At 46.6% G+C, this 10,653-nt stretch overlaps 1 protein-coding gene across 2 annotated transcripts; it reads left to right on the top strand.

Moving 5' to 3' along the window:
- Positions 1-1,285: 1,285 nt before the first annotated feature.
- Positions 1,286-10,602, top strand: VPS11 (VPS11 core subunit of CORVET and HOPS complexes). 2 transcript variants are annotated; one of them, XM_040534468.1, is made up of 16 exons: positions 1,286-1,480; positions 1,889-2,037; positions 2,185-2,320; positions 2,884-3,047; positions 3,148-3,395; positions 3,823-4,024; positions 4,294-4,445; positions 5,478-5,664; positions 6,005-6,148; positions 6,633-6,821; positions 7,148-7,309; positions 7,784-7,923; positions 8,235-8,437; positions 8,950-9,121; positions 9,226-9,448; positions 10,276-10,602. In XM_040534468.1, exons 1-16 carry the CDS (start codon positions 1,327-1,329, stop codon positions 10,438-10,440), a joined length of 2,790 nt encoding a protein of 929 aa, XP_040390402.1. In that variant the 5' UTR covers positions 1,286-1,326; the 3' UTR covers positions 10,441-10,602. The 2 variants fall into 2 exon arrangements, with proteins under 2 accessions (XP_040390402.1, XP_040390403.1); XM_040534469.1 differs by lacking the exon at positions 6,633-6,821.
- The last annotated feature ends 51 nt before the right edge of the window (positions 10,603-10,653 follow it).

The following is a 10,653-nucleotide window of genomic DNA, read 5'->3' as shown; positions in this document are numbered from 1 at the left end:
GATTGGTTTTGGTGTTTCTTTTAACAGTGCTAAGCAAAAAAAAAAAACAAAACAATGCTGACCTTTTCTTCATAGAAGGCCCTAGCGCATGTCAACTAGCTTTGGAGAGATGCCTAAAGATGGAGTCAATGTGTCTAAATGGAAGGGTTCTCCACTCAGTGGTGCTCATGCTTTCCGTACACACTCTCCTGACTAGGTGGTCTATGCTCTTACAGAGTTTAATGCTCCAGTTTCAGCTAGCCTGGTAAACTTGGCTTTTGGTTGCAATACCCTGTTGGATTACTACAATGAGAGTTTCTGTAAGGGGCTGGAGCAGCACTGCAGAAGTCTCACTGGCCTGCATTTTTAATTTTTTTTTTTTTATCAGGAGTTGCCCTGAACTGGGGTGCTTGTTTGGGGTTGTCCACAGGCAACTGTTGAGGGGTAAGAAATGCGACGAGCTCCTGACTGGAGTCAGTTGCAGTCTCAGCTCAAGTACCTGTGAAAGGTGTGCTGCTTTTTATTGGTTATGTATAAGGGAAAGCCAGCTAGAAAGGGAGGGATAACTGGTGCCAAGCTTCAGAATAATACTTCGTATTTCCACCTTTTTTGCAACCAGAGCAGTTAAGTGGCATCAGGAGTTAAAACAAGGAGTAAGGTAAAAACTATTCTGCTGTCCTTGTGAAAGAGGCCTTACACCCCTACCTGGTATATACAGCTGCTGCTCAGTGTAAAACCAAGCCAGCACTGCTGCGTGTCCTTGATAAGATGCCTCTGGCCAGTAAAGGTCAGGTCGCAGCCTGCAGGGTCTCACATGGTGCTGCTGCATGCGTATGGCTCCCTCGTGTTCACTGAGGCGAAGCTTCTCTGTCCTGGGCAGTGCTGCTCCTGTCCCCAAACCTCTTCACGACACAACTTCCCATACGGAGTGAAGAGACGTTGGCCAAAGCCACACATGAAAATTGGCTTTTGCAGTTACGGGGGGAAAAACTTCGGGGGGGTGAGGGGAAAGGACAGGTTGCCCACACTGAGCTCGTGCCATGCAAGCGCGGGCTGCTGCTCCTGAAGTCGTGCTCCGGCAGCGGGGCTGGAGCCTGCGCGAAGCCAGGGCGGTCCTGACTACCGGGCCGGCAGCAGGTGCGCGCCCCCGGCCGGCCGTGAGGGCTGCGGGCTCCCGCCGGCCGCGCTCCGCAGCCTGCCGCGGCCCAGCCCGCGGGGCCCCAACCGGCGAGCGCCGGGCCGAGGTCGCCCCTCCCTCCGCACCGGCGCATGCGCGGTTCGTCTCGTGACCTGCGGGGGCGGGGAAACCGCTCCGTGAGCAGCGCAGGGGCGGGGCCTGTCCCCAAGATGGCGGCGTACCTGCAGTGGCGTCGCTTCGTCTTTTTTGACAGGGAGGTGGTGAAGGAGCCGCCGGGGCCGGAGGGCTCTGCCGGGAAGTCGTTCGCGCTGCCCCCGGGCGTCACGGTTTGCGACTCGGGCCGCGGAAGCCTCGTGTTCGGGGATATCCTGCGGGGCGGCGAGGAGAGGTGGCGGTGCTGGGCGCTCCGGCCTTGCGGGGGCTTCGTGGGGCGGGGCCCGGCGGGGTCGGGGCCGGGCTGCGCCGCGGGCGGAGGCCTGCGCCCTTCTGCGCGGGCTTGGTGGTCCTCTGGCCTCGGGAGCGTGGCAGCTCCCTGCACTTCTCTGCCCCTGGCCTGTACCAAATTGTACCAAATCCGTCGTTATTTGTTTCTGTGCTGTTAGGTGTTTCTGCAAAAAAAGTGTGTTTGTTGTAGGCTTATGAGAGGTCAGTGGGAAGGAACCGGTAAGAGTTTGATTCTGCCATGCTTGGAGGTGTAGGGGTTCTTGTGTCATTGTGATTTTCTTTTACTATTTTTATCTTTTTCCTTTGTTTGCCTTAACTGTGATCTACATATGGAAGGTCAGATCTGGTTTTTGCCGCGCTCGCTTCAACTCACTAGTTTCCAGGCTTACAAACTAAGAGTAACACACCTGTACCAGCTGAAGCAGCACAGTATCTTGGTTTCTGTTGGTGAGGATGAAGAGGGTATTAACCCATTGGTAAGTCAAGTGACAAAGAGAGGAAATTTTTTTGTGTTATGGACCTTTCATAGAATACTGTGATTATCTCAATTGACTCTTCTTACCTTCAGTAGTTTGCCTCTAACACCTCATATTTTGCTTATGTTATACCACTGTTGTTTTCAGGTTAAAGTATGGAACCTGGAGAAACGAGATGGTGGCAATCCTCTTTGCACACGAATTTTTCCGGCAATACCGGGTAACAAGCCCACGGTTGTGTCTTGCCTAACTGTCCACGAGAATCTTAATTTCATGGCTATTGGTAAGTAAAGCTGAACAGAGTAAAAGCAGTAATGTTGCAAGACTGCAAGCTCTTTCTGCGTGTTGGTCTCTGCACTGAAATCAGAAGCCTTTTCTTACGTGTTGTGGCCTTCCGCCTTAGAACAGCTTGCAAACTGTGAAAACTGAATGTTTTACTCACTAGTAGGAAACCTCCCTCTAGGTTTTTTAATGTATGGTATGTTTTGAATAAACAAATGAATTAAAATGGTAGTTAAAATTGGAGGATGAAGTTGGTCTTCTCAAAACAAAATACAGAAAGACCCAAACAAAAATAGCCTGCAAGTGGAGTTTGTGATGGGGGAAACGCGTTGAGCCTTGTGGAACAGTGACATTGCATGTGGTCAGGTGACAGCTGTGAAATTTAACAGGAGTAATTGGAGATAGATTGGTGCGTACTTCTTGAAGTGAGAACTTGCAGCAATCCCATTACTTGATACCTTGCTGGCAAGCAAGGTGTCACTGACTGCAGCTGCCCTAACTTGCACTGGATAATATTTCAAGTGTGCCACACAAGTAAACAGTTTGATCTGTCCTCTTCATCAGGTTTTGCAGATGGGAGTGTTGTACTTACAAAAGGAGACATCACCCGAGACCGGCATAGTAAGACCCAGATCCTGCATGAGGGCAGTTATCCAGTTACTGGTCTTGCTTTCCGACAGTCTGGCAAAACAACGCATCTGTTTGTGGTGACCACAGAGAACATCCAGGTGGGAAATTAATTGGAAAAAATGAGAATCTGACTTGCAAATTCTATTGGCTTCAGAGTCTAGTTCAGGTGAGCTCTAAAACCTCGTGTTTCCTCTCTAGTCTTACCTGCTTTCAGTGAAAGACTATCCTCATCTGGAGCTGGACACTCATGGTTGTGGATTGCGCTGTTCTTCTCTCAGTGACCCCTCACAGGATCTCCAGTTCATTGTAGCAGGAAATGAATGTGTGTACCTTTATCAGCCAGACGAACGGGGCCCTTGCTTTGCCTTCGAGGGACAAAAGTTGATTGTTCACTGGTATCGGGGGTACCTCATCATTGTCTCCAAGGACCGGAAGACTTCTCCAAAGTAGGGGTCCTTGGAACAGATGAGATTTTATTATTACTTTTTTTTTTATCTTCTGCTATTGCGGTTTCCTGCTTTTCCTTTTTTTTTTTTTCCTTCTTCTTTGTGAAGCTTCACTCTAGGGGCTGATTGTAACTTTGTCAGAGGCTGCTAAAATTAATCCAGACCCATATACCAATTTGGTTGTTAGAGTAGCACAGTCAAGCATGCTGAACAAGGGGGATTTCTTTCCACCCATATGAATTTCTCAGTCCAACACACAACAGATGGCACTTGTGCATAAATATGTGGTGTCTTGCCTATGCATCTGCTTAGTTTAATTGTCCAAATGAACCTTGTTTGTCTTGCCCTCTGAGCATCTTGAGTTTGCGTAGGTATCGAAAGAATTCAGGTTGCTTCTTGTTTTCTAAAACTTTATTTTGCTCTCCAGGTCTGAGTTTGCTGGGAGTGAGGCACAGAATTCAGATAAACAAGTCCTGAATATTTATGACTTGTGCAACAAATTCATTGCATACAGCTCGATCTTCGACGATATAGTAGATGTTTTAGCGGAGTGGGGTTCTTTGTATGTACTGACCAGAGATGGGAAGATCCATGTACTGCAGGAGAAGGATACACAAACCAAACTTGAGGCATGTAAATCTGTTTTGTTGCTAGTCTGCCTTATGTCTGCAAGATTGTACTGGCTCCACAGGTTGAAAAATTGGACTATTGAAGTGAGTGAGTAAGTGACCTTATAGCTTTCCAGCATAACCTGTGTTGCAGAGCATTTAGTATTTAAAAGCCTGAGTTTACATACAGGTACAGCACCAAAAAGAAACAATTTGTTTTCTGGGCGTGTTTAAACCTTGTTTTAGGAGGTGATATTGCCCTCATACTGCTCTTACTCTGTATTTAACAGATGCTATTCAGAAAGAACTTATTTGAAATGGCCATTAACCTAGCCAAGAGTCACCACTTGGACAGCGATGGCTTGTCAGAGATCTTCCGTCAGTATGGCGATCATCTGTACAACAAGGGGAATCATGATGGAGCCATCCAGCAGTATATTCGGTAAGCAGGGGTAGTACAGAGCAAGAGCAGTGTGGTACAGATAGGAGCTATATAGGCCTTGATTTCTGTTTCAGCCAAGGGAGGAAAAAAAGGCATGACTCGTGAAAAATTCTACTAATAGAGAGAAAAGTGTCAGATTAAGTGTCTCGGAAAATTGCTTGAAAATCACTCTGAATGTGAAAGGGTAAACTTCTCCTCATTGATCATATTTTAAAGTGAATTAGGAAGGTGCATTAGGACAGAGTGGGCTCTGATAATGTCATTGTAAACAAAGGATTGCTTTTGTTTAGAATGTCATATGCCGTGCAGACTGTCCTGTAAGCAAAAGGATATTGTGAAATTGTAGAGTGTCACTTAAATATAAAAACCGCTGTCAGTGTGGAGATGTTCGGTAAGGTGGACAACGTGACTTGACCAGATATAGCGGTCTTCCTGGAAAATGGTCAGAATAATGTTGGCTTTTGCGCATTTCAGATTTTATAAAACTTAGAATGATCTGTTTTGGGGCTTATTAAAAACTGTTTTGTGCCGCATACATGTAGAACTGAAACTTTGGAGTCCTGACACCTGTCAAGTGTTAGTATATATACTTAAGGCAAATTTGCAGTAAAATCAGGCTAACTGTGGCTAAACTGCTGCATGTGGGCGTAAGTGTTTAAATAAGACTTTGAGTTTTGTGACTGTAAGAAAGGAAAATGTGTCTTTCATTCCCTTTTTTGGGATTCCCAATTAGCTGTGGCCAGAGTGTAGCCCATCTTTTCACTGTTTCCTTTAAAGGAGCATTAACTCCTTATGTGCTGCCACCATCATCGCAATTGCAGCCTTTGTAGATGGCTGTTTGTTTCACTGTGTGTGTGGATAGGTGGTCTTACAGCATAACTAGTTGTTACTTCTTATATGTAGCTGAGTGGTCCCACATGGGTTGGTGCCTGCTGAAGTTCTCTGTGCGCCATTATTAATTTCTGTTTGTTTTTTTTTTTTTTTGACTCCCTGCTTACATGGCCCGCTGTGACGTGATTCTTCCCCTTCCAGAACGATAGGGAAGTTGGAACCATCTTATGTTATTCGGAAATTTCTAGATGCTCAGCGCATCCACAACCTCACTGCTTATCTGCAGACTCTTCACCTGCAGTCTCTGGCCAATGCAGACCATACTACGCTTCTGCTGAATTGCTATACCAAACTCAAAGACAGCTCCAAACTGGAGGAGTTTATTAAGGTAATGGGGGAAGGTGATAACGAAATAACACGATATTCTTAAGTTACAATTAAAACATGAGAATTAAAATGGAGTAGTGCTAACTATAAATTGGCTTTTGTGGGGCTGTTATGAGAGAGAGACACAACATTCTCAGTTTGGCTGGCTTGCTGTTCCAGTTTGAATTGTGATGGCTTTCACCAGTGTGACTAGCTATCTACCGAGAGGTGGTTAGACTTTCTTCTCAACACGTGATCTTTCCCTTGCACGAGAGATACTAAGTTGTCAGTGCTCTGGCATTTCTCCTTTTAAGCAAATGATTACTGCTTAGTCCACAGTCTTTCTGCTTCTGTTCTTGTAGACTAGCGAGAGCGAGGTCCGCTTTGATGTGGAAACAGCAATCAAAGTGCTTCGTCAAGCAGGTTACTACTCCCATGCTGTGTACTTGGCAGAGAAGCATGCCCATCATGAATGGTACCTCAAAATCCAGCTAGAGGACATCAAGGTAAGATGTTACTGCTCTCATGTTCTTACTGGTGTGAATATTGCTTCTCTAGCCTCCTGTGTTGGAGGGAATCTCATTTCACTAGCCTCTTCCCTGTGGCTACTGTGCAGACAGGACTGTTCAGGCAGTACCAATGCCCGCTGTTGCTTGTGTGTCGGCTTTCTACTTCTGGCTTGTGCAGTAGACTTGGGTTGGAAATTAGAGGGGCGGCTTTGTTCCGTTTTGGTATGTGGCTTTTTACAGTGACCTTTAGAGAAGGGAGGTTTGTTAGTGGCAGATGGATTTAAATCTCTGTCTTTCCCGGGGCCACAGCCAGCCTTCCTCACTTAGGAGGAGACCAAGCAGGAATAGTGAAACTAGATGATAATTCAGAGCAAATGGTGTTCCTGGCATACTTTCAGCATGTCTTCAATGCTGTCTGTGCTGATGTTGATGTGGAGAGCAGAAGCCAACGTGATATGATCCTTGCTGGCTGCCTCCACAGAACTACCAAGAGGCTTTACACTACATTGGAAAACTGCCGTTTGATCAGGCAGAGAGTAACATGAAGCGGTATGGTAAAATCCTGATGCACCATGTCCCTAATGAGACCACAGAACTATTGAAGATCCTTTGCACTGATTACCAGCCATCAGGAGACAACGAAGGCCCTGGGCTGCTGGAAGGAAAAAAGGTATGGTTTGCTTAGACTGACAGTTGTTGTTCTGGAGTAGTAACTTTGCAGCGAATGAGCACTCCTGCGTGCCTTGCAGCGCAGGCCCGACACTTTAGACATAATGAGAGGCCACATCCTGGTGTACTGGTAGTATGCAAGAAACTGCCTAAAGCTATTGCACAGAACTGATTACTGCAGTAATTGGCATCCAGTACTGTACGGTATCTGTTGTGTCACAGATCGTAGGAACAAGCCCTCCAAATGTCAGAGAAGAAGCACCTGTCTGTCTGTGATTGTGCTGGGTGGTTTACTCTTTTTTTTTTTTTTTCCTTCCTGTTTTACAGGCTAATTCTGAGGAGTTCATTCCGGTCTTTGCAAACAACTCCCGAGAACTGAAAGCTTTTCTGGAGCACATGACTGAGGTGCAGTCTGACTCTCCACAGGGTGTCTATGACACTTTATTGGAACTTCGACTCCAGAACTGGGCCCATGAACAAGATAAGCAGGTTTGAGTTTCTCCAGATTTGTATTTTGAGAGGGAGCTTTGGTGCCTAGGAATTCTATTTGCATTCCTGCCAGCCCATAACCTTTCCAGATGGGCAGTGTTAACGTGAGACAGTTCATATGCTATACTGGACAAATGACAAATAAATGAGAAAGCAACCCGCTAGCTTGGAGAGTACTCGTTTCGGTGAGGCTGAGTTTGTTTTGTATGAGTCTCAGTGAAGTACAGATTCCAGACAATACAATCTCTGTGGGCAGATGCCTCTCCCACAAAACCAGCTATGTATGCTTGCCCTCATCTCTGGGGATGCTGGCTGTTTGGATGAAAGAAATCGTCCTCTCTGCTTGAAAGGGATATAGGGCAAACAGAAGAACTTGGCTCCTCTTTAGAAAGCTGCAACTGTTTGTCAGATTTTAATGCAAAATATTTGAGTGTTTGTTGCTTCCCATCTACCTCTCATTTCTGTTTCCTGTAGATCAAGGAAAAGCTGCACAATGAAGCACTCACTCTCCTGAAGAGTGGAAGGTTCAAAACAGTCTTTGATAAAGCCTTGGTCTTATGTCAGATGCACAATTTCAAGGATGGTGTCCTCTACCTCTATGAACAGGGCAAACTGTGAGTGTTGCTTTTCTCCCTAGAGTACTATTGCTTGCTCCACTCCAGGGATTTCTGAGCTGTAAGTGTCCCTGCCCTACAATGGTAAGGACCCCGTGAGTATCTCAAGACAGGAACTGTACAGATAATAGCTCAGCTGAAAATATCCTACTGGTGGAGCAAGGCAATGATGTAGAGAATGGATGACAGACCAGTCTTTGGTTCTGTGGGAATGTTTGGGGATTGCATGGCTGCATGAAAACCTGGGATTCCTATAACCTCTCAAAAAGAGAAGTAGATTCTTCTTGTTGATGTGTTGCTCCTTTCTGTAGTTTCCAACAGATCATGCACTACCACATGCAGAATGAGCAGTACAAGAAGGTGATTGAGGTGTGTGAGTTGTATGGAGACCAAGAAGCATGTCTCTGGGAACAGGCTCTCGGCTATTTTGCACGGAAAGAGGAGGACTGCAAGGAGTATATTGCTGCGGTACTGAAACACATAGAGAACAAGAACCTTATGCCTCCACTGCTTGGTAATAATGACATGTGGCACTTAAACCATTTTTTATAGCACTCTGTAGACTAGAAATTTGAGAGAGGTATCAATGAAGTTTGAGCCCACCATTTGAAACAATGACATGCTCTATAGGAAAACGTAATGCCAGTGGTAGCTTCCTAATCAGAGCAGAAGATTTGTGGTATCGGTCACTGGGATGTCTGTGAATTATTTCTGTTCTGTCAGTGTTGGAAGGTGAAGGGCTTGCCTAAACTCCTGCTGTGGATTGGTAGAGAAGTTGAAATAGAATCCAGTCCACTGGATCGTTGCTTTGCCCCTTTGGTCTGTGCTGTCTAAATATGATCCCAGTCATCTCTTTTTGGAAGCAGGAGCCCTCCAGAGTGCAAGCTGAAACTTAGTCTTTAAATGAGATTTCTGATTGTCTTTGCCTGTAAGTAGCCTTTTAAAGGAAAGTGGTCTGTCCAGGTAGGACCAGTGTAGCTGCAGTTTCTTTGCTTGTGTTTAAACTAACATCTTGGTTATCCTCAGTTGTGCAGACACTGGCTCACAACTCCACAGCCACGCTGTCTGTGATTAAGGATTATCTTGTCAACAAGCTGCAGAAGCAGAGCTGCCAGATCGAGCAGGATGAGCAAAGAATTCTAAAATACAGAGAAGAAACCACAAGGATCCGCCAGGAGATTGAAGAGCTAAAAGCAAGGTGCAGGACTGTGGTGTCTTGTCTATAGTAGAGCTGTTCTACTTCAGTAAGGAAAAATACATTTTTTCTTCTGTTTTTCCTTCTGCTTTCTGTCACTGTTCCAGTCCCAAGATCTTTCAGAAGACCAAGTGTAGTATCTGTACCAGTGCCCTGGAGCTTCCTTCAGTCCACTTCTTGTGTGGTCATTCCTTCCACCAGCATTGCTTTGAAAGCTACTCTGACAGTGACTCAGAATGTCCTACTTGCATGCCTGAAAACCGCAAAGTGATGGATATGATTCGAGCTCAGGAGCAGAAGAGAGATCTGCACGATCAGTTTCAGCATCAGGTAGGGTAATGTTGCATGTCACAGAATCATCTAGGTTGGAAGAGACCTCCAAGATCACCTAGTCCAACCTCTGACCTAACACTAACAAGTCCTCCACTAAACCATATCACTAAGCTCTAAATCTAGACGTCTTGTAAAGACCTCCAGGGATGGCGACTCAGCCACTTCCCGAGGCAGCCTATTCCAATGTCCTTCCAGTTTTTTTTGAAGTAGATTGGTTTGCAGATCCCCCAGGTGCTGGTAGAGAAGGCTAAGGCTGAAAGTATTTTGTAAACATGGTTATGTTGACTGAGGATCCTGAGGCCTTAGGAGCTAGAGTGACTGGTATAGGGTATGGAGATTCCTTGATGTTTTGCAAAGGTGGAAGAGGAACTATTGTCACTTCATCCTGAAATGGATCTAGATCTGTCCATTGGACAGCTGATCAACAAGTTGCCTAGCATGAATTAAGGAGGAAGGAAAGTTCTGAAATCAGAGTGGGGTAGGACAGTGTACCAGAAATAATGCTTCTACATAAATGTTTCCAAAAACGTAAGGAGGTAAGCTGAGAATGGGATACTAGCTGGAACACGTTAGCACATTTGGACGCTAGTGTAGCTAATGCAGAAGCTTTCATACTTAAGATAAACTGCCCCAGTGGCAGAAACTGTAACAGAAGGCTCAGAAGCTGCTGCTGCTGCCGCCATGGCATTTACACTGAATGGCAAGGGAGTGACTTGAGCTGCTGTCTCTAATGCAGGGGATGTAAGTACAGGGGCATGAAAGGAAATGCTCTGGAGGTGACGGTCTCTAGCCTGCCCCTGATGGTGCTGCTTTGTGTCCTGCAGCTCAAGTGTTCAAATGATGGCTTCTCCGTCGTTGCCGACTACTTCGGGCGAGGCGTCTTCAACAAGCTCACCCTCATCACGGACCTGCCACCGGGGAAGCCATCCACAACTCTTGAGGCCGGCCTGCAGCGGGAGCTGCTCCTGCACACCAGGCGCGGCACCTAACGGCGGGGCGTCGCGGCGTGCGCCCTGCCGGACTGAGCGGGGAGAACGCAGGCGTGCGCGGCGCCCGGCTGCCCTCGCCGCGATAAACGGGGCTGTTGGGCACCGCGCCGCGATAAACGGGGCTGTCGGGCACCGCGCCGCAATAAAGGGGGCTGTCCGGTACCGCGTCGCGATAAACGGGGCTGTCGGGCACCGCGCCGCAATAAAGGGGGC

This window comes from Cygnus olor, chromosome 22, assembly GCF_009769625.2.
Source record: "Cygnus olor isolate bCygOlo1 chromosome 22, bCygOlo1.pri.v2, whole genome shotgun sequence".
NCBI lineage: Eukaryota > Metazoa > Chordata > Aves > Anseriformes > Anatidae > Cygnus > Cygnus olor.
The sequence above is the reverse complement of the archived record's forward strand: the minus strand, read 5'-3'. Positions and strand labels throughout refer to the sequence as shown.